General features: G+C 36.3%; 1 protein-coding gene and 1 pseudogene across 9 annotated transcripts in view; both read left to right on the top strand.

Annotated features, from left to right (window-relative positions):
* The window catches only part of NEO1 (neogenin 1), a 237160-nt gene that overhangs the window by 110077 nt on the left and 100206 nt on the right, over positions 1 to 26877 (top strand). For all 9 annotated transcript variants that reach the window (XM_078448869.2, XM_078448870.2, XM_078448866.2 and 6 more), the window contains 2 exons: positions 17582 to 17736; positions 19296 to 19416. In XM_078448869.2, coding sequence (XP_078304995.1) covers positions 17582 to 17736; positions 19296 to 19416 — 276 coding nt within the window. The remainder of the gene's footprint in view (positions 1 to 17581; positions 17737 to 19295; positions 19417 to 26877) is intronic.
* LOC144616567 (small ribosomal subunit protein uS3 pseudogene) lies at positions 23782 to 25314 on the top strand (annotated as a pseudogene).

Raw genomic sequence — 26877 nt, 5'->3', positions numbered from 1 at the left:
CAACAACAGAAAAACCTGAATTCATAGATACAGAGAATATCTAGATTGGTAGCTGTCAGAGGTGGGGTGTGTGTGTTTGTGAAATGGGTGAAGGTCATTGGTACTTGTTTTTGTGAGGCTTCTTTCACCAAGCATAACATTTAAAATTCTTTCACATTGTTGCATGCAGTAGGAGTCTGTGTCTTTTTGGTGATAAGGAGTATTCCTGTTGTGGCTGATCTTTCCCCAGAGTGGTTGTACCAATTAATATTCCTGCCACCAGTGTATGTGAGTTCTCTTTGCTCCGCATCTTAGCCAGCAGTCTTTTTAATTGTAGTCATCCTGGTGGATGTGAAATGGTATCTCTCTCGCTTTAATTTGCATTTCCCTGATGATTAATGATGTTGAGTAGTTTATCATCTGCTTGTTGGTCATTTTTGTATCTTCCTTTGTGAAATTTCTAAGTTTTTTAGAGTATTGATTTTGTATGTAGGTGATGCATCTTATTTATTGGTACCTGAAAGATGTGGGAAATCGAAAAGTTAAAATATTTTTTTAAATTTTTTCTTATTAAAAAAATTTTTTTTAATGTTTATTTTTGAGAGAGAGAGACCGAGCAGAGCATAAGCAGGGGAGGGGCAGAGAGAGAGGGAGGCACAGGATCTGAAGCAGGCTCCAGGCTCCCAGCTGTCAGCACAGAGCCCAGTACGGGGCTCGAACCCATGACCTGCGAGATCATGACCTGAGCTGAAGTCGGATACTTAACTGACTGAGCCACCCAGGTGCCCCCTAAAATATTTAACAATATTAATTTCAGGTCTTTGCTTTATATGTCTTTAGAAATAGTTGAATTTTAGCTATCACTACTACTTCTATTATTTTTGGATTTGGAATTTTTCTCAATATAGCTGTTTGAATTTCTCTGGAAGAAGCAAAAGAATAATGTCAAATGTGCTATGAAATATCTGTAAATTCCAATTCAATTCCAATTATGTTTGCCTCTGTAAACTGCTATTTCATAATACCTGTACCTTGAGTAAATAATTAAATTGGCCTAGTATATTAGTCTTCATCTAATTATAAGTATTTTAAAAAAACCTAATTATCAAACCTAATCCTCACATTAGCAGAGGTAAAATACCATTTTCCCAAAACCCTTGAGAATTTTTTTAAAGTGTATTTATTTATTTTGAGAGAGAGAGAGAAGAGGAGAGAAGAGACAAGAAGAGAAGAGAGAAAGGGGGAGAGAGAGAGAGAGAGAGAGAGAGAGAGAGAGAGAGAGAGAGAAAATGAATCCCAAGCAGGCTCCTCACTGTCAGTGCGAAGTCCGACCTGGGGCTCGAACTCACAAACTGTGAGATCATGACCCAAGCCAAAACCAAGATTTAGAAGCTCAACTGACTGAGCCACCCACGTGCCCCAGAGAATATTCTATTTCCATACTTGTGAGGTAAATTATTTGTGAAGCATTGACCTTGAGCTCTAGATTAAAGGGAGCTGTAGAACATACACTACATCACACTAGTGTGTTCAAGTGAGAAAGTAGTATTAAGCAAGTGCATTGGCCAGAGCTCTTATCGTCTGCCCTTCTCAGGGGATCATAAGGACTAATTTCCAGTGATTGTGTAACAGAATTATACCTGTCAATGCATTTTACATTTTGAGACTCTAAAGGGATTTAATAGATAAAGCACATGTTATCATATTTGACTCATAGCTGATGCTCCACAAAATTTAGTTTCCTTTTCACTTATAAAACCCTAGAGGGGGTATTGTTACTAATCTACTGATTGATAAAGCTTCCATAAGTCTCGAAATTACATTTTCCTCTTAAACCTTTTTCTTGGGAAACTGAAAATAGTTGCTGCTGAATTTTTAAAAAAATTGTAACAGGACAGTGGAATTATGAGACATTTTTATGTGCCAAGAAATTTTATCATATTAGAAATATCAAGCACCTTTTATTTTATTCATAAAATATAATCTATACTTTATCACATTTACATTGTATGAGTATACCTGGCAAATTCCTTAAATGCCTTTTGTATTAGCAGTTTTCACATGCATATGTCTTATATCCTTTCAAGGAAAAGTAATTTCCCTAATGTCACAAAATGCACTTGAAGGCAAAGCTAGCAGTAAAAGCCTGGAACTTCTTATTCCTGGTGTGTTCTCTTCAAGCAGTGTATACCACTTCATGAGGGTCTTTATTCTCCCCCAGTGCTTTTTAAACATTTTTAACTACTACAAATAGTAAGAAATACATTTTATGCCACAATTCAATATATATATTGGATCCTGCACCTTTCTATTGATCTATATCTATTATGTAGACAGGTTATAGATATAGGTAACTACAGATATATCTGTCTCTGAAGCAAACATTTTACGAAACAGTACCTACTCACACTATGTAAGATGCACTGTTTTCTGTTCACCCCATCCTCTCTTCCTGTTCCGTATTTTTAAACATTGATGTCACGAAACACCAAAGGAAGGGTCAGCTAACAAAGTAGTAGTGGGGGAGTCCACTCTGATGGGAAGGAGGCTTGTATCACTGACGTTGTGGAGAATTGCTGGCACATGGTGGTAATAAAAAGCAGACCAACTTTAACTTTACGTTGGTTTGATTATTGTTTTTAACCTCTACAGACTGTCCTTTCTCAGTTTCTGCACCAGAGTTGACTATGCCCACTGGACTGCCCTAGGTACACCAGTGGGTCAACGGTTTGAAAAACAGATATTCTGCTTTGTACTAAACTGCTGAAGCTTGTGATTTACTGAACTTCTACAAGAACTAAAATGCTTATTTTCAGCTGCTGTGTAGAATTTTCAAAAAAATATATTCTTATTTGCATATGGACAAAGGAAGCAAAGATTTTTCTAAGTTAGGCCAATTTGGAGAATTTTCATGAGTAGTAAAGAATGAAAAATATGCCAGTAGCAGTTTGATAAATCAGGAACATGTTTAAGAACAAGCTTTTCATCTTTGGAGATGAGGAATTAGTTCACAATAAGCTTAATGATCATTTACTGGGTTTGATTGGATTATTCTTCAGCAAACCGTATTCACTCATTCAAGGTTTCTGTAATGAGATTATAAAATTATTTCTCCAGAATGTAAATTGATATTACAAAAATAATTTCATCACTTTTTTAGATTATAAGAAATACTTGATATTATGTATTCCCTCTGCAAAACCAAAAGAAATCTGGAAAGTTAAGAAAAATAAGTCACTTATAATTTCATCACCCACAAATAGCATTGTGGTTAACATTTTAGTTTATATATATTTATAAATTTATTTAGTTGTTTATATATTTATTTTAGTTTATATATATTAGTGAAATATATTAACTCATCAATAAATCCATGTTTCTTAAAATATGAAATGATACCATTAATTCTGATTTTGGCATGTTTTTATTGGGTATCATGGTCACATCTTTCTGTGTCAGGACACACAAATGTACATTGTATATAGTGGTTTACAGCAGTCAGTAAACTTTTCTTAAAGGACTGGATAATAAGTGTTTTAGTCTCATGCACCTTTTGGTCCCTGTCACAAGTACTCATTTTTGCCATTGTAGTAGAAAAACAGCTGTAGACTCTACCTAAACTAATGAGCATGACTGTATTCCAGTAAAACTTTATTTGTAAACAGGGAACATACTTTGCTGACCCCTGCGATAACAGTATTCCAGTGTTTGCATGTGTTTATCCAGGTTTTTAATAAATATTTAGGTGGCTTCTAGTGTTTTACTGTGGTAAATTACACTGCTATAGACGTACATATCCGCTTGTACACTTTATCTTTTTATGATTATTCCTAGGACTATTATTGCTAAAATAAAAGGTATTCATGTTTTAAATATTGATACATCTTGCCAGGTTGCCATTCAGAAAGGTGGTATCACTTTGTTTACTCCCTAGTAGTGGATTTTTAATTCAGAAGAGATTTGACATCTTTCAGATTTTTTTTGACTTTTTATTCTCTTTAATTGTCCATTCTTAATGGACAGTGTTTGGATTATCTTTTATTGACTTGTAGAATTTTTTAATGTATTCTGAATACCAATTCTTTGACATATGAATTACAAATAATTTATTCAAATATTTCACCTGTATTTTTTTAACAGCTGCATTGAAATATAATTGACATCAATGTACTGCATACATTTACAGTGTACAGTTTGATAAATTTTAGGTTTACATGCATGAAACAATGACCAAGATCTAGATAATTAACTTATTCATTACTCCCCAAATTTTCTGATGCCTCTTGGCACTCCCACCTGCCCTTCACACACCCCTTATCTCTAAGTAACCAGTAATCTACTTTCTGTCTTTATAGATTAGTTTATATTTTCTGGAGTTTCACATACATGGAATTGCATAGCATACACTCTGTTTTTGTCTTATTTCTTTCAGCATACTTATTTGAAAGCAGCCATGTGATTGTTTGTATCAGTGGTTTGTTCCTTTTTTTGCTGAGTAGTATTCTAATGTATGAATATACCGTAATTGTTTATTCATTTTGATGGACATATGAGTTGTTTCCAATTTTTAGCAACTTAAAACTGCCATGAACATTCCTGTAATTTGTCTTTTAATTTTAAAGTGTATTTTATCATACAGAGAATTTTTATTTCTTTGTAGTCAACTATGTTGGAATTTTTCCTTTTGGAATTGTATCTTGCTCCCCCTTATTCAAAAACATTCTTTCCCATTTTCTTCTATTGCTTTGTAGTTTATTTTTACTTTTTGATTTTTGATCCATCTGGAGTTTTTCTTTTGTTTTGGTGGTTTTTGTTGGGATTTTTTTGCTATATGGTAATATTTCCCCAAATGGATTACCTGTTGCCCCACCACTGTTCTTGCTTCCCTCACCCAGTTATTTGAAATAACACACTTTATAATCCAGATTTCCAAATTGTGTAGGTCTTATTTCTAGACTCTATTTTATTGATAAATTTGTCTATTCCTACATCAATACTGTACTGTCTCAGTTATTGTTTAGATATTTTGTTAAGAGGATCCCCTCTCATTGTTATTCACAAAAAAATTATTTTTCTCAACATTTTTTCATCTAGATGTACTGTGGAATCAGCTTGTCAAATATTCTTAAAATTTTTCTTGGGATATTAAATGGCATTTTATTGAATTTGTAGATTGACTTTAAAAGAGTTATGGGGGGTGCCTGGGTGGCTCAGTTGGTTAAGCGTCCGACTTCGGGTCATGATCTTGCGGTCCATGGGTTCGAGCCCCGCGTCGGGCTCTGGGCTGATGGCTCAGAGCCTGGAGCCTGCTTCCGATTCTGTGTCTCCCTCTCTCTCTGCCCCTCCCCCGTTCATGCTCTATCTCTGTCTCAAAAATAAATAAACGTTAAAAAAAAATTAAAAATAAATAAAAATAAAAGAGTTATGGTTGACCTTTTGACACAAGCATGTCTGCCTAGCCAGGAGTATGCATGTCTCTCCACTTTTATTATTTTTAACTCAACGTTTTTAATAGGTAAGGTAGATAGAAGATACAAAATGATATATAATGAAATATTACCTAGTGTCCTACCCCCTTTACAGAAGCAACCACTACTATTAATTTCTTTTGTATCCTTCCAGAGATACTCTGTGCCTATTCAAGCGAATATGTTTGTAGAAGTAGCATTAAATGTAACAAGCAGATCTAGCTTCTGTGGGGCCTGGAGTGAAAACTAAGGCCTTCTGTAAGAAAATGAGTATGAAATTAGGTGCAAAATGAGTATTTACGATGAGAAAAGAAACCACAACAAATACTTTTTTAAAAGAACTGATAAAAGTACAAACAAGGCAAAAATCCAGAAAAATAACACTTCTTTTTTACTGTCTTCTATACACTTACATAATATTTGTTTTGCCTGTATTTTATTTGATTGTCTCCTAACAGTGATTTTTTTCAAGTCATTCTCTGTGAGAACAGAAAGTTCATTTGGTCTTTTTCCTCCAGTGTTTAGAATTTGGCCATGCGATAGGACTCTGCACCTTTTTGTCTCAGCTATTTAATTATTTTTGTAGCATGAATTAGTTTTTAATTTACCTTTTCTTGGTTGTATGAGAATATGAGTGACATTGAAAAGCACGTTAATCATTTTTTTTTTGTTAGCTTACAAAAATTTATTTCTCTATTCGCTTTTCAGTTTATTTGGTTTTTGTTTTTCTTTTTTAAATTATGTAAGTAACAGGGGTGCCTGGGTGGCTTAGTCGGTTAAGCTTCCAACTTTGGCTCAGGTCATGATCTCAAGGTTCATGAGTTTGAGCCCCGCGTCAGGCTCTGTGCTGACAGCTCAGAGCGTGCAGCCTGCATTGGATTCTGTGTCTCCCTGTCTTTCTGCCCCTCCCCTACTTACACTCTCTCTCTCTCAAAAATAAATAAACATTTAAAAAAATTAAATTATATAAGTAGTATAATGTTATTAAAGGATCAAACTGTATCCACAAAGTAAATCTTCTGCATTTCTCCTTTCCCATTCCCACCCTGTTTCTCAGAGGTAACCTTTGCCATTAGTTTAGTATATATATACTTATGGATGTTTTTAGAAAGCATTTGTGTACATGTACATCTAGAAATATATTCGGTTTTTTTGTTAACAAATAGGATCATACCATCTGTGTTGCTCTGCAAATTGCTTTTTGACTTTTTAAGCTTTAGTTTTTTCATGTTTGTACATATAAGACTGTATCAGTATATAAATTCTTGAAAGCAGTGCTTATCAAACTTTTAATGTGCATGCAAATCACCTAAAGATCTTGTTAAAATGCCAATACTGATTCAGACAGAGGGTTTAGAGTAGGGTACAGAGGCTGTGTTTCTTTTTTTTTTTTTTTTTTTAATGTTTAACATTTATTTATTTTTGAGATAGAGACAGAACATGAACGGGGGAGGGTCAGAGAGAGAGGGAGACACAGAATCCAAAGCAGGCTCTAGGCTCTGAGCTGTTGGCACAGAGCCCGACACGGGGCTCGAACTCACGGACCATGAGATCATGACCTGAGCCGAAGTCAGATGCTCAACCGACTGAGCCACCCCAGCGCCCCTGGAGGCTGTGTTTCTAATAAATTCCCAAATGATGCCAGTACTGATGTTCCCTATACTTTGGGAAGACTGTAATATACTTTAACTAGATGTGCCATAGTTTAATTATCATACACTTGATTACATTATTGTCCTGCCCCCTCCCCCCCCCCAAATAGTACAGCATTGCACATTGAAATTTCTCCATGAGAGGGATTTTCTTGAATGTTCTAAATAGTCATTGCCATGGTATACTGGGGAGAGGGGAGTGGCAGGGAGAGATTTTTCCAACCCCACCCCTATATTTATATTTATTTTCTTTTTCTTATTTCATTACATTATTAGAACTTCCAGGAGCGTGTTGAATAGTCTCATTGATAGTGATTCTCTGACAGGAGTATAAAGCTGATACAACCATTGGTAATATGTATAAAGTCTTTAAATAGGAAAACACCATGACCTAGTTATTCCTTTTAGGAATCTAGTCTTTTGAAACTCTTTGACATGTGTGCAAAGATCTGTGTATAAGGATGTGTATTAAAGCATTACTGGTAAAATAAATTATGGTGTAGTCAGATTGTGGACCACTGTGCTGCTGTCAAAAAAGAGATGGTCGTATAAACTGATAAGTGAGAGAAACCGAGGTTGCCAAAGAGTATTTGTTGGCTGATCCATTCTATATTTTAAAGTGTCTGTGTGTGTATATGTGTGTGTGTGTGTGTGTGTGTGTGTGTGTGTGTGTGTGTGAGAGAGAGAGAGAGAGAGAGAGAGAGAGAGAGAGAGAGAGAGAGAGAGAGAGGGAGAGAGAGAGAGGCAGGGAGGGAGGGAGGAAGGCAGATGTGTTTGGAATACATAGAAAAAAGTTTGGGAAGCTTACCCACCAAAAATAGTGTTTATCTCTGGGGAAGATATGATAATTGACAGGTAGTTTGGGGCTTGGTATAGAGAAGGATTTTTTGTTTTCTGTTCTCTGTTTCTTTCTTTCTTTCTTTCTTTCTTTCTTTCTTTCTTTCTTTTTTTTTTTTGTATTGTTTACTCCTATATTGACTACTTATTCAGCTTTTAAAATTAGAAAATGAGGAAAGTAGAGAGAAGGAGAAAAGAAAACAAAGACACTCTCAGTAGATAGAACTAGCTGAAAGAATAGGGAGAAGGGGGGAACAGACAAATCCAAACCAGTACTCAGTAAAATTTTTTTAAATAGTCTGTGAACCTAGGAAAAGTCAAATGTTTCAAAAACGTATATGGTGCAATAAAATAGCACCTCACACCAATTAGGATGGCTACTCTCAAAACAAAACAAAACAAAACAGAAAATAACAAGTATAGGCCAGGATGTGGAGAAATTGATTGGAACTCTTCTCTACGATTAATGGGAATGTGTAGCCATTGTCAAAAACAGTATGGTGGTTCCTCAATAAATTAAAAATAGAATTTACCATATGACCCATCAGTTCCACTTTTGGATATATATTCAAAAAGAATTGAAAGCATGGTCTCCCGGGTTAACTGTACATTCATGTTCGTAGCAGCGTTATTCAGGATAGCTAAAATGTTAGAAGCAACCCAGTTGTTGCAGATGAGTGGACAAGCAAAACATGATATGTACATACAATGGAATGTTATTCAGCCTTGTAAAGGAGGGAAGTTCTGACGCATGCTTTGCGACATGGATGCACGTTGACAGTATGCTAAGACAAAATATGATTCAATTCATGTGAAGTGCTTAGAGTAGTCAGAAGCAGAGAGACAGAAAGTAGAAGGGTGGTTGCCAGTGGCTGGTAGGGAGGGAAGGAAAGGGGTGTTACTGTTTAATGGGTATAGAGTTTCAGTTTTACAAGATGAAAAGAGTTCTGCAGATGGATTATGCTGATGGTTGCCCAGCAGTGTAAATGTACTTAATACCACTGAACTGTATACTTAAAAATGGTTTAGATTGGGGGCGCCTGGGTGGCTCAGTCGGTTGAGAGTCCGACTTCGGCTCAGGTCATGATCTCGCAGTTGACAAGTTCGAGCCCCGCATTGGGCTCTGTGCTGACAGCTCGAAGCCTGGAGCCTGCTTCGGATTCTGTGTCTCCCTCTCTCTCTGCCTCTCCCCCACTCATGCTCTGTCTCTCTCTGTCTCAAAAATAAAGATAAACATTAAAAAAATTTTTTTAAACTTTAAAATGGTTTAGATTGTACATTTTCTGTAATGTGTATTTTACCACAGTTTTAAAAATCAAGGGGAAGAGTATATGGCAACAAGTCACTGTCCATCTTTCTTCATTTGCCAGTTTCCCAGTTATCCTCTTGAGAGGTAACCGCTGGACCAATTTTTTATGTATTCTTCACTGCATCGGTAGTTAGTCATCTCTCTCTCTATTTGAACTCCCATCTATATAACGCTTATTAAGCATGTCTTTATTGTCATTCTCCTTCACAGCATCCTTTAAAATGTTTTTTTAACTCAGTAGTTGCTTATTGAATATTTGTTTGATGAGTGAGCAAATGAATGAATTCAATGGTTCCAGCAGGCACGAAAATTGGGGAGCTCTCTCTCTATATAAATTGTGATAATGTATGTAGTTATCTCCTTGAGTGACTGACCCCTAACACAGGGTTCTCACACTTTACCATGGTTGAGAGTAATTTCAGAGAGCTTGTTAAAATGTGGATTTTGTGGCCTCATCTTTTGCAGTTCTCAAGTATGTGGTAGTGTGAGGCCCAACACTCAGTATTTTTCTCAGGCCCAATACAGAACTTTGTGTAACTCTTCAAATAGTCTGTGGATCTCACTTGGAGAAACCTTATCCTAAGTTATTTGTATGCTGCTACAAGGCTGAAAGCAGAGAACTGACAAATTGAGTACAGCTATTAAGGGAGCATTTCTATCTAATGTACTTATAGTGCCAAGCAAAAGTAATCAACCTTGAGGCCCTGGTACCTTCTTTGTTGGGGTGTGGTACACAGCTGATGTTCATCATGGCAATATTGTGACACCATGCAAAGATTAAGTATGTCCCAGTCTTATGAAGGAAGGGGAGCTTATGTTTAGTAAAGATTTTTGAGAATTCTTAAAAAATAATTACTTGTAGAGCACAGTTTCTCAAGTTTAAGACGTATAGGGACCGTAAGACCCAAAGTGTGAGTAACATTGCATTGGGATTGAATTCTGCCATTACAGAGCCAACTGGTAAACATGAATGTGAGTGCTGAAATAACATGCTTATTAAATTTTTACATTATCATAAACATTTAAAATTCATGCAGAAAATTCACAGATAGCAAAGAATAAATTTATGAACTCTTGTTGGAGAAACAATGGTATGAAACGTTCAATCTGTGAAAAACTTGAGAATCCTTGAGAAAAATTCTTATCTGAGCATCTTCTGCTGATTAATGGAAGTTTTAGAATTCAAATAACCATTCATGCTGACAAATAGACATTGAGCATCTGTTTGGGTTTTCAATGATAAATAGGGCAGTGATAGCCAAGATAGCCAATGGTAAATAGATCTGCTGGGTTTTCAATGGTAAATAGGGCAGTGATAGCCAAAAACTGGGGGAGAAGTGGATCAGGAAATGTTTTTAGTTAAGATCCTAAGGACAACTGAGTACCTGTTAGATAACTTGAGGGAGAGAATTAAGGAAATGTGATGAAGCTGGAGGCGTGGGGAAGGAAGGAGACAAAATTTCAAGGTCATATGGCAACTTTGTCACAATGTTGCTCCATAGTTATAATTTCCTCCTGGAGAGTAAGGAAAACCTATTCACTTTCTTTGGAAGGAGAGGCTTTCTTGAGAAATGTTGGAGAGCTCTAATGTATTTTTTTTTTGTTAGTTGAGACAGTACTTAAAGCAGACTTGTTGATTAGATTGCCAAATGACATCCTCAAGGAATTTAAGCCTGTTAAAATGCTTGGGTTTTATTTGTTGGGGTTTTTTTTGTTGTTGTTGTTTTTTAAGGACTTACATGTAATTTTGTGAATAATTGAAAAGAAGCTTAAGAACAGCAAGTGTGCAGTTTAAGTAAAATGGACAGAATTGATTTATTTCTCTACTTAAAGAGCTTTTTAGGAATTCCAATGCTTAAACCTTTAAAATGCAACAATAGAAATTCCAACAATTCAGAGGTAATGTAAATGAAAACTGTTATAATCTTCCAAATAAGAGCATAATAAAGTAACCTTGAAACATTGCTGTTGGCCCTACATTGTTTTCTGTTTGAATTGAGTGGTAATTTCCAACGTTGCAAAACAGTGATGGAATTAAGTGATGTTTCCAGCAAAAGAATTTTGCAAGTATAATATGTTTTAGTATTAAATTCTACTTGTGCATTTAGCAATTAAAATTATTCTTGTAATGATGATGGCATTAGAAGGGATAGGGAGCTGTCAAAGAGAATTTGAAGGTTAATTATCTCTTTGGTAACAAAATGCATAATCTTCCATTACGACGCTTATTTTCTTATGGTAATTGACTCATTTGCTCTCTGGTTATCAATTTAACTTCCCAACCACAAACATCTGCTCTTACATTGTGTTTAATTGGTGTGAATACTATCTACAGAGAAGTTAAAATCCAGAGCACATTTTAAAGGCTATATTTTGTAATTCATGAAAGGGAAAAAGTAAATGATGAATTGAACATTGTGATTATTTTTTTCTAATAGTCTTTGAAAGTCTGTTTACTAAAAATGCATGCTAAAATCATATTAATTGGGATTTTTTGAAGAGGATTTTGCTGTGTTTTCCAGAATTACTTACTCTGCCTTACGGGGAGTCTCAGTCCTTGAGATTCAAGAAATACATCATTTCCTCATAAACATGATACCCTAGTAGTTAAGATTGCAGGCTTTAAAAAGGCAGACAAAGATTGTTCAGTGTGTTACTGATGAGGTTTTGGGGTGACGATGGGGTGGTCCAGAGCTGACGGCCAAGAATTCTTGAAGATGTCTTTGATGCAAAAAGGTGATTTTATTAAAGCACCGGGACAGGACCTGTGGGCAGAAGGAGCTGCACTGTGGTTGTGAAGAATGGCTGGTTTTATACTGTGGAGTTGGGGAGGTAAAGGCATATGGGAGGCCTCCAGAGGGACTTTGACATGCTAAAGAGGACTCTTAAAATTGAGGCATTGCTATTATCAAGCTGGTTGTTTCCCCCCTAGTAAGGCATTAACATTGTGACAGCAGAGGATTCCTGGAGAAATGTTATATTCTGTATTTGCCTCAAGTATTTGTCAATGGGCTGCAGGTTATAAGGGAATTTAATTTTACCTGCTATTTCCTTCTTGCCTGTGTTCCCTACATCACTATGGAAGGGTGATGTTAGAGTTCCAGGAAACTGAGTCTACAGTTTCTGGAGATCAGGTTATTGATAAGATTGCCTTTTTCTTGTAATTTACTAAGATATTTGCAAACTGATGGAGACTCCTGTCCTGTATGACTGTGATCTCTGTCAGTTGGCCATTTGTTTTGTTTCCTTTCCTTTGTTCTTGGGCAACAAGGAGTGCCTGAGGAATATCACACGTATCCCACCGTGGGGGAAGGGGGTGGTCTGCTAGCTTGTACTTTGTCCTTAGCCACTCCCTCATTACTATTTAATCTGAAGAAGAGAGGTGGGGACAAATTGTGTGTGTTTGCTTATAAGTTTTAAAATGGGAGGCTGAACCTTAAAAAAAATTTTTTAATGGCTACCTATAGGGGAAGAGAGAGAACAGGGTGGAGAAAGCAGGGGTAGAAGCAAGACTTGTTTGAGTATACCTTCCTTTTGTAGATTTTACGAAGTAATTTCAGAAAGGGGAAAGTAGAATGAAACAAATGACTCCAAATGTGTATCTAGTTGGTAGTGTAGCCACACAGAAAGTTACAATTCCAAGTAAAAGTTATTACAGGGGCACCTGGGTGGCTCAGTTTAGGTCATGACCTCACAGGTTTGTGGGATTGAGCCCCAAGTGGAGTTCTACACTGACAGCATGGAGACCACTTGGGATTCATTCTCTCTCTTTCTCTCAAATAAACATTTAAAAAAAAGAAAGTTATTATTACAAATAAATGTAAAATGCCAATTGGACCATATATATCTAATGGGATATATGCTGAGGACAAAAAAAACTACAAAAATCTTGAGCTGCTTTCTGGTATTATATTGTTGGTGGAAACATTGGTATCATTATTCTGAGCCTACTGAGTGTAAGATAAAACATATGAGTTGGTGTCAGTGAGAATGGATTTTTAGTATGAGAGAAAAGAAATACAGATGTGAAATTATTATGATCTAGTTAAAACCTATGGTTTTGAATTTAATTGGAGAACAGGATGAAATCATGATCAATTTTATATTTAAAAAGTATATAATTGCTAGTTTTGTCCACAAATAGGGCCTAAAACTGTGACCAGAAAATACCAAAGACCACTAGGATCATGTCAAAAAGGACTCAGGAACTTTCAGTGGACTCAGGCTTCCAGTAGTCAGAAAGGGGGATAGTTTGTGAATCAAAAGAATAATAACTTGCATGGATTGAAACAAATCAAATTTATTTTAATCCATGAAATCATAAGAGTACTTTTTAAAAAACCCTTCAGTGATTCCCTTCAGTTGGGAGAATATTAGAGAGCCAGACCATTATTTTGAAAAATTGATAAGGGAAGAAATCAAACATTTATCCTGCTCTTTCTTTGAGAGGTATATTTAAGGATAACCAAATAATTGATGGGATTTTTTTTTTATAGAAGGAATGACAGAATAAGAATATTATTATTTCACAGTATATAAGACTGCTAACATCACAAAAAGAGAGATGGTCACACGTTATGAACTCTCCTGACGGAAGGACCATGGCACTACTTATGAAATAGACTTGAAAAAATAAGAAGGAGCCTAACTCCAGTCAAGCTTCTACATTTAACTGCTAAATGCAGGACGAATGTGTTTAAATACCACCATGGCATGCAGTCAGCAAAAGACAGACTGCAAGAAACTTTATAGAGCAGATGATTTCTACAGCAAATTAATTGCAAACAAAGATAGGAGATAAAGAGGAAACATGTAGGTTAAAAGAAATGTAAGCAACAGATTAATACCAATGAATGTACCTTGTTTGTCCAATTCAAATAAATCATTTTTTTAAATGTAGGCCAGTTAGTAAAATTAACTAATTGATGGCTAATTGATGATATTGAGAAATTATTGTAGATACCAACCTGATGATGGTATTATAGTTTTGTTTAGAAATGGGAATTCTTGTTTTATAGAGGAATTTACTTAAATACTTACATATAATAAAGCGATACCCAGGATTTGCTTTCAGAGTAACCTGGGGAAAGACATGGGGTAGGTTAGGATATAGATGATGAAATACACTGGCCATGAGTTGATAATTGTGGAAGCTATATGACAGTACATGGGGTTTATTATTACTTTCTCTAAAGTAAAAAGTTAGAACATAGGGTTTAAAGTCAGACTGCTTAGGTTCAAAATCCAGATCTGTCACTGACTAAGCCTTGTGACCTGATGGAGCTACTTAGCCTCTCGGTGTGTTAGTATCCTTGTCTATAAAATGGACCTAAATAGTAGGGTTGTTGTGGGAGATAATGATAAGAAGTGGAAGGTACTCGTGAATGTTAGCTATTATCATACATCAGATACATAAACCAAAATCATGATGTTGCAGTTGGTTAGAGACCTTGGTGTATTTAGGAATAGTCCAGTTGAGTTCCTTATTTAGTATAGGAGCAGACTGAAACCCATGGCCAACAAAATGTCTACTGGTAAAACCAGAACTCATGTGTAAATCTCTTGACTTCAGTCATTGCAGTGTCTTTAAAGTAAATCATTATTGAATAATATTCAAATAAGCTTAAACATCTGATCTTAAATAGGGAACACTCAGGATTGAAAATACATTATTTTTTCCTGCATCTAAAATTTATTGCACTAAAATGAAAACTCTGGGTTGTTCTTGTTTGTATGCTTTCTTTGAGAAAGAGCAGATAAACTTGACCAAAGGTGAGTCTAAATTCATCTGGAATTCAAAACAAAACAAAACAAAGAACTAACAATATGAGGAAAGTTTTGAGGAAATAAATATTTTAAAATGTGTAGTTACAGTCATTAAGTTTTTGGTTCTAGTGCAGGAATAGACAGATCAGGGAAACCACATAGTATCCAGAAATAACTGCCCCTCAAGAATACATAGGATTTTAATATTAAAACGATTTTGGGGTGCCTAGGTGGCTTAGTCAGTTGAGTGTCAAACTCTTGATTTCAGCTTCAGTCATGATCTCAGGGTTGTGAGATTGAGCCCCACATCGGGCTCTGTGCTGCCAGCATGGAGCCTGCTTGGGATTCTCTCTCCCTTTCTCTCTACCCCTCCCCTGCTCGTTCTCTCTCTCTCTCTCTTTCTCTATCTCAAAACAAATTTTTTTTTAAAGTTAAAACCAAAAAGCGATTTCAAATCATGTAATGTTATTGGGATTACTGAGGTTGCCATTTAGAAAAATGTAGAGCTGGATACTTGGTGATGTCCAGATTGTTTCCCAGACATACTAGAAGAAATTGCAAGTGAATATTTTTATAGTATGGAGGCAGGGAAAACCTTTGAAGCAAGAATAACAAAATATAGATGCCAAAAAAGGGAGAACTGATAAATTTTACCACATACAAATTGACAATTTTGGTAGAACAACAGGTGCCTTAAGTTAAAAGACAAAAGAAAAAGTTGGGAAGAAATATTGGCAGCGTGTATGAGACTTACATTAGTGTATTAGCCCGGGTCCAGTCAGGGGCCAAAAATCACACCAGGAATTTGAACAAAGAAATATTAATATAAAGAATTATTAACTAGTAAAAATGTTTTAACTACTAAAAAAGACAAAGGACTCTAAGGAATACTGAAGGATCAGGTACTACGTCTAGAGCAAAAGGAGCAAACAAACTTGGAAAAGGACATCCCAGTCTAAGGTTGCAATTCAGACCTCAGAGAGGGTATAATTGCTGCCAGAGAACACAGCCATGGGCCAGACTGGTCCACAGGAGATCTTCTAGATTCCACAGACCTGAGCTTGTGTGTGGAAAGTTAACCTGCTGGGGTACCATGGGTCTGACTGATGATGAGCAGGAAGTTGCTTCTTAAGATCATGTGTTCTTTCCATCCTTGGCTCCTACCAGTTTCTGGGGTTCTACCTACTTGCTCTACTCTACTCTTACTCTTCGTTAACCCTGGATTTGTTTCCAGGACCTGCCCCAGTCTAGCCCTCTAGCCAGTGGAGTAGGCAAGAAAATGAAAAAAAAGACCAAAGCAGATTGGAAGAGAAGAAATAAAACTGTCTCTATTCACAGACAACCTGATTATTTATGTAGATAATCCCCCAATTGTCTATAAAAAGCTACTAGAACTAATGAGTGAGTTCAGCATGAGCATAGGATAAAAAGTTATATACGTAAATCATATTAGCAGTGAAAAAATGGAAACTAAATAAAAAATTAAGTATGAAAAAAGTAGCACCAGAATCCTTAGGGAAATACCTAAAAAAAGTATGAACAAGATTTGTATATTGAAAACTAGGCAACAATGATGAGAGAAACCACAGAACTAAATAAATGGAAAGGTAAACCAAATTCAGGGAAAGGAAGACTCAGTATAGTTAAGATGTCAAATTGCCACAAATTTAACAATCCCAATCAAAATCCCAGCAGGCTAAGCACATTTTAGCTCAACCATTAAAAACAAAAACAAAAACAAACCCTTGCTGTTGTCATGGTTGCTCATTTGATAGAACTACCCTACAGTGGAACTTGCTGCTTTCTGATACAGGGAGGCTTATCATTTGAAATTTTGAAATAGGGATCAATGAGACCCCTTGTCAAGGATGTTGTATAGGAAATTGCAATGTTAGGTTGGAGGTTGACTAAATGATCTATTCTTATCCTTCTAATTCAGTCTTCCTCTGTTATTTGTAAGTCAGTGATTTACAACTTTAGGGCAGGGAGAGAGAGATACTGGAATGTTCAGACTTTTTCTGCCGAAGGTCCTGCCACTCTTTCTCCCACCCTTGAAAACTATATCATGCAATGAGGGATGTTACCAATGAGGGATGTTACATGAGTGAACTACTTAAGGCCTCTAATATGACATTTATATTCCCTTTTTGGGTTTTTTGGTTTTTTTTTTTTTGGTGTTTGTTGTTGTTGTTGTTACTTATTCAGCTGACTGACAAGAAAAATGTTAGTTTTCTCAGTTTTTAAAAAAATTTTGGTTATGGTTCTTCCGAAATGGTATAAATGTTAGGGAAGTAGTCCACTTAATATATATTTATCAACAAGGAATCTCAGAAATTATCTTTATAATTATCCTTCCAGTTAATTGTACCAAAATACAATTCGTAAAGATATGTATGAATTTTCCAACAAATGTTTTGAATATATGTTACATGCTTTTGTAAAACTATGTGAAAGCCTCAAATAATAAGTAAAAATCCTGTGAATTCTATGATTTAAAAAAATTATTTGAAATGTGGATAGCTAGCTATATTTATTTTTATTAATATCCTAATTTCCTTTCTATTTTAAAGTCCAACCAGAATTCTTGAAACAGCCGACGAATATATATGCTCATGAGTCCATGGATATCGTATTCGAATGTGAAGTGACTGGGAAACCGACTCCAACCGTGAAGTGGGTCAAGAATGGAGATGTGGTTATCCCAAGTGATTACTTTAAGATTGTAGTAAGTATTTTTCAGAGGACGCTTATCTCTGAAACTTTTACATGTCTTTATTTTCTTTTAATTTTTTTAATGTTTATTTTTGAAAGAGAGAGAGAGAGAGAGACAGAACTTGAGTGGGGGAGGAGAGAGAGAGGGAGAGACAGAATCTGAAGCAGGCTCCAGGCTCTGAGCTGTCAGCACAGAGCCCGACATGGGGCCTGAACTCATGAATCGCAAGATCATGACCTGAGCTGAGTCGGACGCTTAACCAACTGAGTCACTCAGGCGCCCCTTTGCGTGTCTTTAAATGCAGTCACTAAGAGATCTGTTGACTTCCACATGCCAGTTTATGTACCACAGATGAAGATAGAAAAATATTACAGAACGTAATCTCTTCACTGGCTGATAAGAAAGCTGAGCCTAGACATGTTTTGGTAGTTTTTATGGGATCGCATAGCATGTCAGTAGTTGAAGTAAGCCTAAGATCCAGATCTGATCAGCAGTCTAGTATTTCTACTCAGACATGCTAGCACTTTTAAAGACAGCTGTCACTATTTTCTTGGTAATGATTATCCTGTGTGTGCACCTGCTCTCTTCATATCTCTATTCAAAGAGCAGCATCTGTCCTTCATATATACTGATTCTAGGCCCTTCAAAATAAGTATGACCCAGGGTTGTGACAATAGATAAAAAAAAATCCTTAAGAATTAAATAGCATTAAATTTATTTAAGAATACCGAGCCATTAATTGTTTTTTGTTTTTTATATGGGGTTAAATGCTTAGTAAATATTGTCTACTCTTATCATTGTTTTAATCCTAGTAATAGAAATGTCTAGGTTTTGGTAATAAGGATTCATATCTTAAGGTACATATATGACATTCATAGAAATAATCAGAAGTAACTATGGTTGTTAATGATATAATGTCTTATTATAAATTTCTGTCATTAGTGATTCATTCTTAGTAAGAATATAGTTTCTATTTTGAAGTGCATAATCTTGTATGTTATAAAAAGTAATTCACAAGTGTTTAATTAAAAAGCAGTGTGTTACAGCTAAATTGGCATTTTTTTACTCTTTTATCATTTTCACAGTATTCTTAAAAATCTTAAAACCATATTAATAACAACAGTATTTGACATTTATATTACTTTATAATTTAAGGGAAGCCGTATATATGTGGCCTCACTTAACTTATTGTGGTCTAATCTGTTACAACTAATGATATTAGAGATAATTTTAAGAAAGTGCCTTGAATTCATAAATTCAGACTTTTGCTGTGGTCATGTGGTATTGTATGTCAGGTATTTTTCCAGACAAAGATGTAGGTTTTCAAACATTGTAGGTATTACTTTCTATAAGGATTAAGTTCTTAATTGGTTAGTTACAGTGTTTCCTGTACTAGGCAGTTAAATCAGTACCTTGTCAATAAAATTCAGTTAACAGGTACATAGATATTTTGATAGCTGAATCATACAATTTTACTTGTTCTTCCTCCCCAGAAAGAGCATCCTCTTGAGATTTTCAACTAATGTTCATCAGTTGAATCATAACATTTTGTTTATGTTTTTCTTTCTCAGAAGGAACATAATCTTCAAGTTTTGGGTCTGGTGAAATCAGATGAAGGGTTCTACCAATGCATTGCTGAGAATGATGTTGGAAATGTACAAGCTGGAGCCCAACTGATAATCCTTGAACATGGTAAGAGGGGCTGAAATAGTAAAATGAAAGAGGCTGACTGTGTCGAGGAACTAGTACCTGTCACAGTACCTATTACTCTGGGATACCCCATGATTAATATCCTGTTTGTAAAGGCCAGTATATGGCGTAGCGAAGAGGAAGAGAAAGCAGTCTAAATAATTTCTGTTGCTTAAAATGGCCTAAAAACACAACTTTGGAGAATGTTGAAAAGGAAAACTGTAAAATTACAGACTTACATGAATGTTCTTCACATTTCAGTTATTTTAATTTTACAAATATATTTCTGCTCTATTAAAATAGAAAAACTTTACTTGAGGTAATGTTTATTTTACATTAAATTTTTCCAAAATAAAAATAACTTGCCTTTTCTGATTATCATGCACAAAAATTGCTTATTATAAGATCAGACAACATTGAAAAGTAAAAAGGGGGAAAAAAAGCCCTACTCTATATCAGTCAAAGTCGATGGGGAAACCACACAATAATTTGAACAGATGATCGTTAATACACAGAACTATGAACTATAATGGGATTAAATTAACAAAGGGTTGGCTAGCAAGAAGTAAAGAGAACTCTAGTGAATATAAGAATGGCAGATATAAAGAGCAGCCACAACCTGTAGGTCTGAGAGAGAGTGTTCAACCCCTCAGGACTAAAATCCAGACCGTGTTGGAGAGAGTGTGGCCATGTCTCACTGGACAACAGAGTAATTGCTGTGCTATTATGCTGTCAAACCCTGCTCAAAACCCAGTATCTAGTGTGCTAGAGAAGACCAGTCACAAGGGGATGTCTCCCTGAAGGCTTTCTGCTACAAAACCACCTGAGAGGTTGGAGTGTTGGGAGAAGCACCCTATACTGATAAAATTTAAAACATATGTCCGCTGCAGAGGAAAGGTAGATAAACGGGCCAGCTTCATTTTTGCAGAGCAGGCAATAAAGTATGACTTCGGAGTTGAGAGGCAATAAATTGGTAATGGCACATGCCCCATATCGTGCCTTCTAGGAGTACTACATATGAGCATGAACAGATGTGTATGTGGTTGAATAACACATTTGCTTAGAACAGCATGCTGTGGACATCTTCTCATGTCAGTAAACACATAGATCTATGTCAACATTTTCCACTGTTGAACAGTATATATGCACTTTGTTTTGTATAAGTGATTCCCTATTAATATTTAAATTGTTTCTTATGTCTTACCATTATGAACAGTGCTGTGCTGAGCTTCTTTACATGATTATTTTCTCACACTAAATTACTAGAAGTTGAATTGTTGGATAACAGTTCTGTGTCAAATTGATAAGGATACCTGTTGGATGTATTGTTTGTTTTAGCGAGGAGCATTTTTCATTTTGTGCAGTTCTCGAGAGTACATGGAGAAGATAAAGCTTTTGACATGTCATCTGGTATCTGAGTCCAATTAAGCTCAGGTTCCAGTGTGGCCCCAGCCACAGAGCCTCGTTGGGAAAGCTAAGTGGCAAAGATGGCGCCCACCCCGGCTTTTCACTAAAATAGCATAGAGGATTTTTACATGCTCTTTCTCGAAAATGTATTTAAGAGTACTGTTACAAAAAGGAATAAAATATTAGAGCTGTTCTTTTTCTTCCTGTATCTGTTTGTGACTATACCTTTCCCTATTTATTGAAAATGATTTAGTAGAAACTTCTTACTTTTCCATCTTGGCAAAGTGCCTGAGTATGATTACCAAACCAGGCACGAAGGTAGATAGGCTTGTTTCTTTTTATCAGCGGCAGTGGTTTCCCTTGGTAAAATTTGTGAGTCTCTTGGGGCGATTTACGTGGAACTAATAAATAAAGAGATTTCAGTATATTTGTGTTTGGGATCACCATTACAGATTTAATAGTAAAGATGGTTGGCTTTGCCAGGAGGTCCCTAAGCTAAACCTAATTGGGTTTTCCTCTGAAAATGGGTGGCATGATCATTATAGTTGCAGTGTGTGTTTTTTTTCCTTTTTGAGACAACATTTCAAAACCAGACAACATTTCTGGGCTGGCAAAATTTTTTAGTAGCCTTGTCAGGGATGAATTAAGAATGCATGGATTATAAGGAAGGAAGTGGCATGTTATTGATTTTGCTTTTTTAATTTGCAAGATAAATACGTATGTGGAAAAGCTAAAAAGAGAATATAACAGTTTATAAGGTCTGATCTCTGTCTGGAGTTTATAATATTGTAAAGGATGTAAGAGATGTGTACAATTTAATACTAGTCCATAATAAGTGTTATTTTTATAGTACAAATAAGGCAGTAATACAGCATATAGTTTGGAAGAGAGGAATTCTGTCTGTGCGATCATGGACGTTTTTTCATGGAAAGTGTCCCCTTTGTAATAGGCCTTGAATTATAAGATTTCCAAATGTTAAAAAAAGGGCTTGGGTCAGTATGGAAATAGAGTAGAATACCTATACCTGTAGGAAGGTAGCCTGTAAAGACAGAATAAGATCAGATTGATCATGGCCTTGATTGTAAATAGTCAAAACAATACTGTAGTTAGGCAGTCTGATGATACAGTCAGGTTTATTTAGAAGAAGTCCATCTGAAACTAATATAACACTGTGTGCTAACTAATGAATTAAAATAAAAACGTAAAAAGCCAAAAAATGAAAATACAACCATCCCACACACCCAAGAAAAGAAATAGGTGGCAGATTGAAGGGGGCATCTAGTCGAAGGAATATTGTTATAAAAAGACCACTGTAAGTAGTTATACTAGAAAAATAGAAAGGATCCTAATAAAAAATATATGGGGCGCCTGGGTGGCTCAGTCGGTTAAGCGTCCGACTTCAGCTGAGGTCACGATCTCACGGTCCGTGAGTTCGAGCCCCGCGTCGGGCTCTGGGCTGACGGCTCAGAGCCTGGAGCCCGTTTCAGATTCTGTGTCTCCCTCTCTCTCTGCCCCTCCCCTGTTCAAGCTCTGTCTCTCTCTGTCTCAAAAATAAATAAACGTTAAAAAAAAAAAAAAAAAAAAAAAATATATATATATATATATATATATATATATATTAGTGATTTATTTAATCCAGACTTTATCAACTGATTGGATATTAAGCATTATTATAGAAAAGCCAGAAATACTTCCAGGGCTTTTTCTGGGTGGCTAGAAGAGTGGTGATGCCTTTCCACAATAGAAAAGGAAGGTGGACGGAAGTGGAAGGGGACTTCTACTCAGGTATAGATAGTGGACATAGAACATCCCACTCTCACCTACAATAAAAAAGCTGGATGATTTACAAAATCATAATTTTTCTGAGCCCATCAGAGAGCTGAGCTTGCAAAGCAGCCAAGTAAATTAAATTCCAAAGAATTGAACACTCTCCTGTCCCCAAGGAATGGGTCATTAATTGTTTCACCTTTGGCAGAGCACGAAAGAGTTGGCTGCTGTAAGAGTGGATAAGAAGAAATCAGCTAAAGTTTTATGTGATAGTTAAAGACTAAGCATGAACTAGTTTGGAATACCTCAGGGCCCCAGATGAAAGGGAAGTTCATACAGGCTTGCAAATACATATCCCTGGAACTCCACAAGATACTCATTGTGAAGACTGGAGGCAAGTCAGAGACTTGAGAAAAGTCATTTTGGGGGCACTTGGGTGGCTTAGTCGGTTAAGCTAACTTCGGCTCAGGTCATGATCTTGAAGTTTGTGGGTTTGAGCCCCACGTCAGGCTCTGTGCTGATACCTTGGAGCCTCAAGCCTGCTTCAGATTCTGTCTCCCTCCACTCTCTGCCCCTCCCCGATGCACACCCTATCTCTGTCTGTCTCTCTCAAAAATAAATAAACGTTAAAAAGAAAAAAGAACAGTCATTTTGGTGGTGAAGAGGTAAAAGAGGTAATCTGTAGCTGCTGATAGATAGGTACAAAACCCCTCTCATTTACTCAAACTCCTTTAAGCCTCAAACCAGTGCAGGAGGGGCCAAAAGCCTTATTTCATAAATTTATGGGGGGAAGATGAGAAGCCAAACCCTTCTGCTTCCCGAGGGAGGAACCCTCTGATGCGCAGGACCTGCCTAATACTGAGGCTGATCAAGGACAATTGAAAATCCTACCTGCCCTACCACCGAGCAATAGCTTTCTACTGCTGGGGGAAGGTCAAGAATATAGAGATCCCTGTGTCACAGAGTTATGTAGAAATAGTTGAAAGCTGAGAGGAAAACAGGTAAATTGAAGAACTCTCCTTCATCTCTCTTCTTAAGCACAAGATAATGGTAGTCCACCATTAGAAGAATTTGAAATCTATGGTGTGCTGAAGGTAACTAAAACAATAGTAAAATCTATACCGAGTTCAACTCCTATCTAAATTGCTTTAACTCCTTCACACTAATGGCTTGACAGAATAGATATGCCATGTTCCAAGTGCAAATAATAATTATCTCAGTCTCTGCTCAGCCTTCAATCAAAAATTATTGGACATAAACAGAGCAAGGGAAAACTGGCCCATTGTTGATAGATAAACATTCAACAGAACCAAATTAATGAGGCCCAGATATTGGAACAATCAGACAGGGACTTTAAACTAATTATTATTAGTATATTAAAGGAGTTAGTAGAAAAGGTAGATGACTGAACAGAGGAGGAATTTTGACAGAAAGATGGAAACCATGAAGATACTATATTTGCATTTGTCCAGAGAGTGAAAGGGTTCTATAACCAGAGGAAGGGAAATTATTAAAAATAATAGTATCAGAGATGAAGCATTTACTCAGGGTGATCATTGGACTCACGACAGCTGAGAAAATAGTCCATCAACTTGAAGATAGTTCAATATAAATTATTTAAACTGAAATAAAAGAAAAAGAATGAACAGAGTATCTCAGATGGGAAAATATAAGATGGTTTAACAAATTGGAGCCTCACAAAGAGAAGAGAACAAGAACAGAACAGAAAAAAATAAATATTTGAATAGATAATGGCCAAAATTTTTGAATTAAAAAAATGAACAAGATCATACCACAAGTCAAAGAAGAAGCTAAGATAGCCCCACGCAAGCTAATGATAATAATAATAGTGGTAGTAGTAGTAATAAAGGAAGACACACCTATATGCATCATAGTTAAATTACTGAAGACCAAACATAATGAAGAAGCCTTGAAGGCAGCCAGAAAGTTTTAAAAAGATACAGAGGACTTTTTCCTTTCGGTGGCACACAGTGGCAAGATGGTGCGAATTTCTAAGAAGAGGAAGGTTGTTGCTGTTGGCCTCTTCAAAGCTGGATTGAACGAGTTTGTCACTTCGGAGCTGGCTGAAGATGGCTCCTCCAGAGGTGAGGTCTTAGTTACACCAACCAGGACTGAAATAATTATCTTGGCCACCAGGACACAGAATGTTCTTGGTGAGAAGGGCCGGTGGATCCAGGAATTGACCACTGTGGTTCGGAAGAGGTTTGGCTCCCCTGAGAGCAATGTAGAGCTTTATGCTAAAAAGGTGGCCACTGGAGGTCTGCATGCTATTGCCCAGGCAGTCTCTGTGTTACAAAACTCCTAGGATGCCTTGCTGTGCGGAGGGCCTGCTTATGGCGTATAGTTCATCACGGAGAGTGAGGCCAAAGGCTGTGATGTGGTGTCTGGGAAACTCTGAGGACAGAGGACCAAATCTGTGAAGTTTGTAGATGGCTTGATGATTCACAGTGGGGAACCTGTTAACTACTACATCGACACTGCTTGCTGTATAGCCATGCGCTGCTCTGACAGAGTGTGCCGGGCATCAAAATGAAGATCATGCTTCCCTGGGATTCACATGGCAAGACTGGCCCCACAAAGACCCTGCCTGATCATGTGAGCACTATGGAACCCAAAGATGAGTTATTGCCCACCACTCCCATCTTGGAACACAAGAGTGGGAAGCCAGAGCTACCTGCCATGCTGTAGCCAGTACCCACAGCATAACAGGGTCTCCTTGGAAGCTGGATCTAGAGTTTGCTCTGTAAAAACCTTTAATAAAATCTTTGAAAAAGACACATGGCCTGAATAGACTTTGCATCCACTATTTGGACTGAGGATTCTTTTGCACCAAAAGAATATCACTTGATTGATTCTTAGGACTGCCTGGTTCATAATGCTTCTGGGTTTTCCCTTGGTTTCACCTGTGATTGTGAGGCAAGAGCCAGAACAGGAGGACCCAAGCAGAGCTAACCCTAGAGATATCCTGTAGGGGAGTAAATCTGGCGATGCTGAAGCACCTTGATCAGTTCATCTGTGGTTGGGGATTATAGGTTTAGAACAGGGATATATTTGAGATGGTTTTCTTTACGTGGTGTATAAGGAAATCTGTATTGCACACAGAAAATAAATATAGTGCCAATTAAAATACATAGAGGAACAAAAATAAACATTACAGCAGACATTTTACCAGAAATGGTGCCAGCCAGAAGGCAGTGGAGCAGTTTTAAAGTCCTATAAGGAAAGAAAGTCAACCCAAATAATATACCCAACAAAAAATATCTTCTAAAAATTAAAGTGAAATAAAGACATTTCAGAACAAAAGCTGAGAAAATGTATTGTCCGCAGACCTGTGCTACAAGTAATGTTAAAGTTCTTTAGGTAGAAGTAGTATGATACCCGACAGAAACTTACAGGTCTTCACAAAAAAACAAAACAGGCCAGAGTGGTTTAAAAACAGAAAAGTAAATATAAAATTCTTTCTTATTTTCAGCAGTTAATGAAATAACTTACTATCTAAACTAGGGACCACCGATATTTCAGTAAAGGTCTAGACCATAAATGTTTTAAATTTTATGGGCCAGTGTCTGTCAGAGCTACTCAGTTCTGCCCTTGTAGCATGAAATCAACCATATAAATCAACTTCGACTTTTCGGTAAAACTTTATTTGCAAAAAGAGGTGGCAGGTCCTTGTTTGCTGATCTCTGGTCTAAAGAAAAATAGTTTATAACCTATAAAATTAAAATGTATGACAAAACAGAGCAAAGTACAGTAGGATTAAAAATAAACTGTTGTAAGATCCCTTTATTACATATCAAATTATAACATATGAAGTAGACTGTGATAATTTAAAAATGCATATCCTAAAATTTAGGGAAACTACTAAAAAGTAGAGAAGGAGATTTAGCTAATAAGTAAACAGTGGAAATAGAATGGAATCTTAAAAATTAGTCTAAAATAAGGAAAAGAGGAGAAAAAGGGAACAAAGAACAAATGGACAGGTAAAAAACAACTAGCGCAATAGTAGATTTAAATCTATGTATCAATTATTGCATTAAATGTAAGTGGCTTAGGCCTTAAAACAAGTCTCAAAACATTTAACAACATTTAAATCATCCAAAGTATATTCTTGGACCTCAATGGCATTAGAACCAAAACTCAATAACAGAGACTAGAAAATTCAGAAATTTTTGGGAATTAAACAGCCTTCTAAATAACCCATGTGTCGAAGAACAAGTCACGAGGAATTAGAAGATACTTTTAACTAAACGAAAATACTCCTTATCAAAA

This window comes from Panthera onca, chromosome B3 (assembly GCF_046562875.1).
Source record: "Panthera onca isolate mPanOnc1 chromosome B3, mPanOnc1 haplotype 2, whole genome shotgun sequence".
Lineage (NCBI taxonomy): Eukaryota > Metazoa > Chordata > Mammalia > Carnivora > Felidae > Panthera > Panthera onca.
The sequence above is the reverse complement of the archived record's forward strand: the minus strand, read 5'-3'. Positions and strand labels throughout refer to the sequence as shown.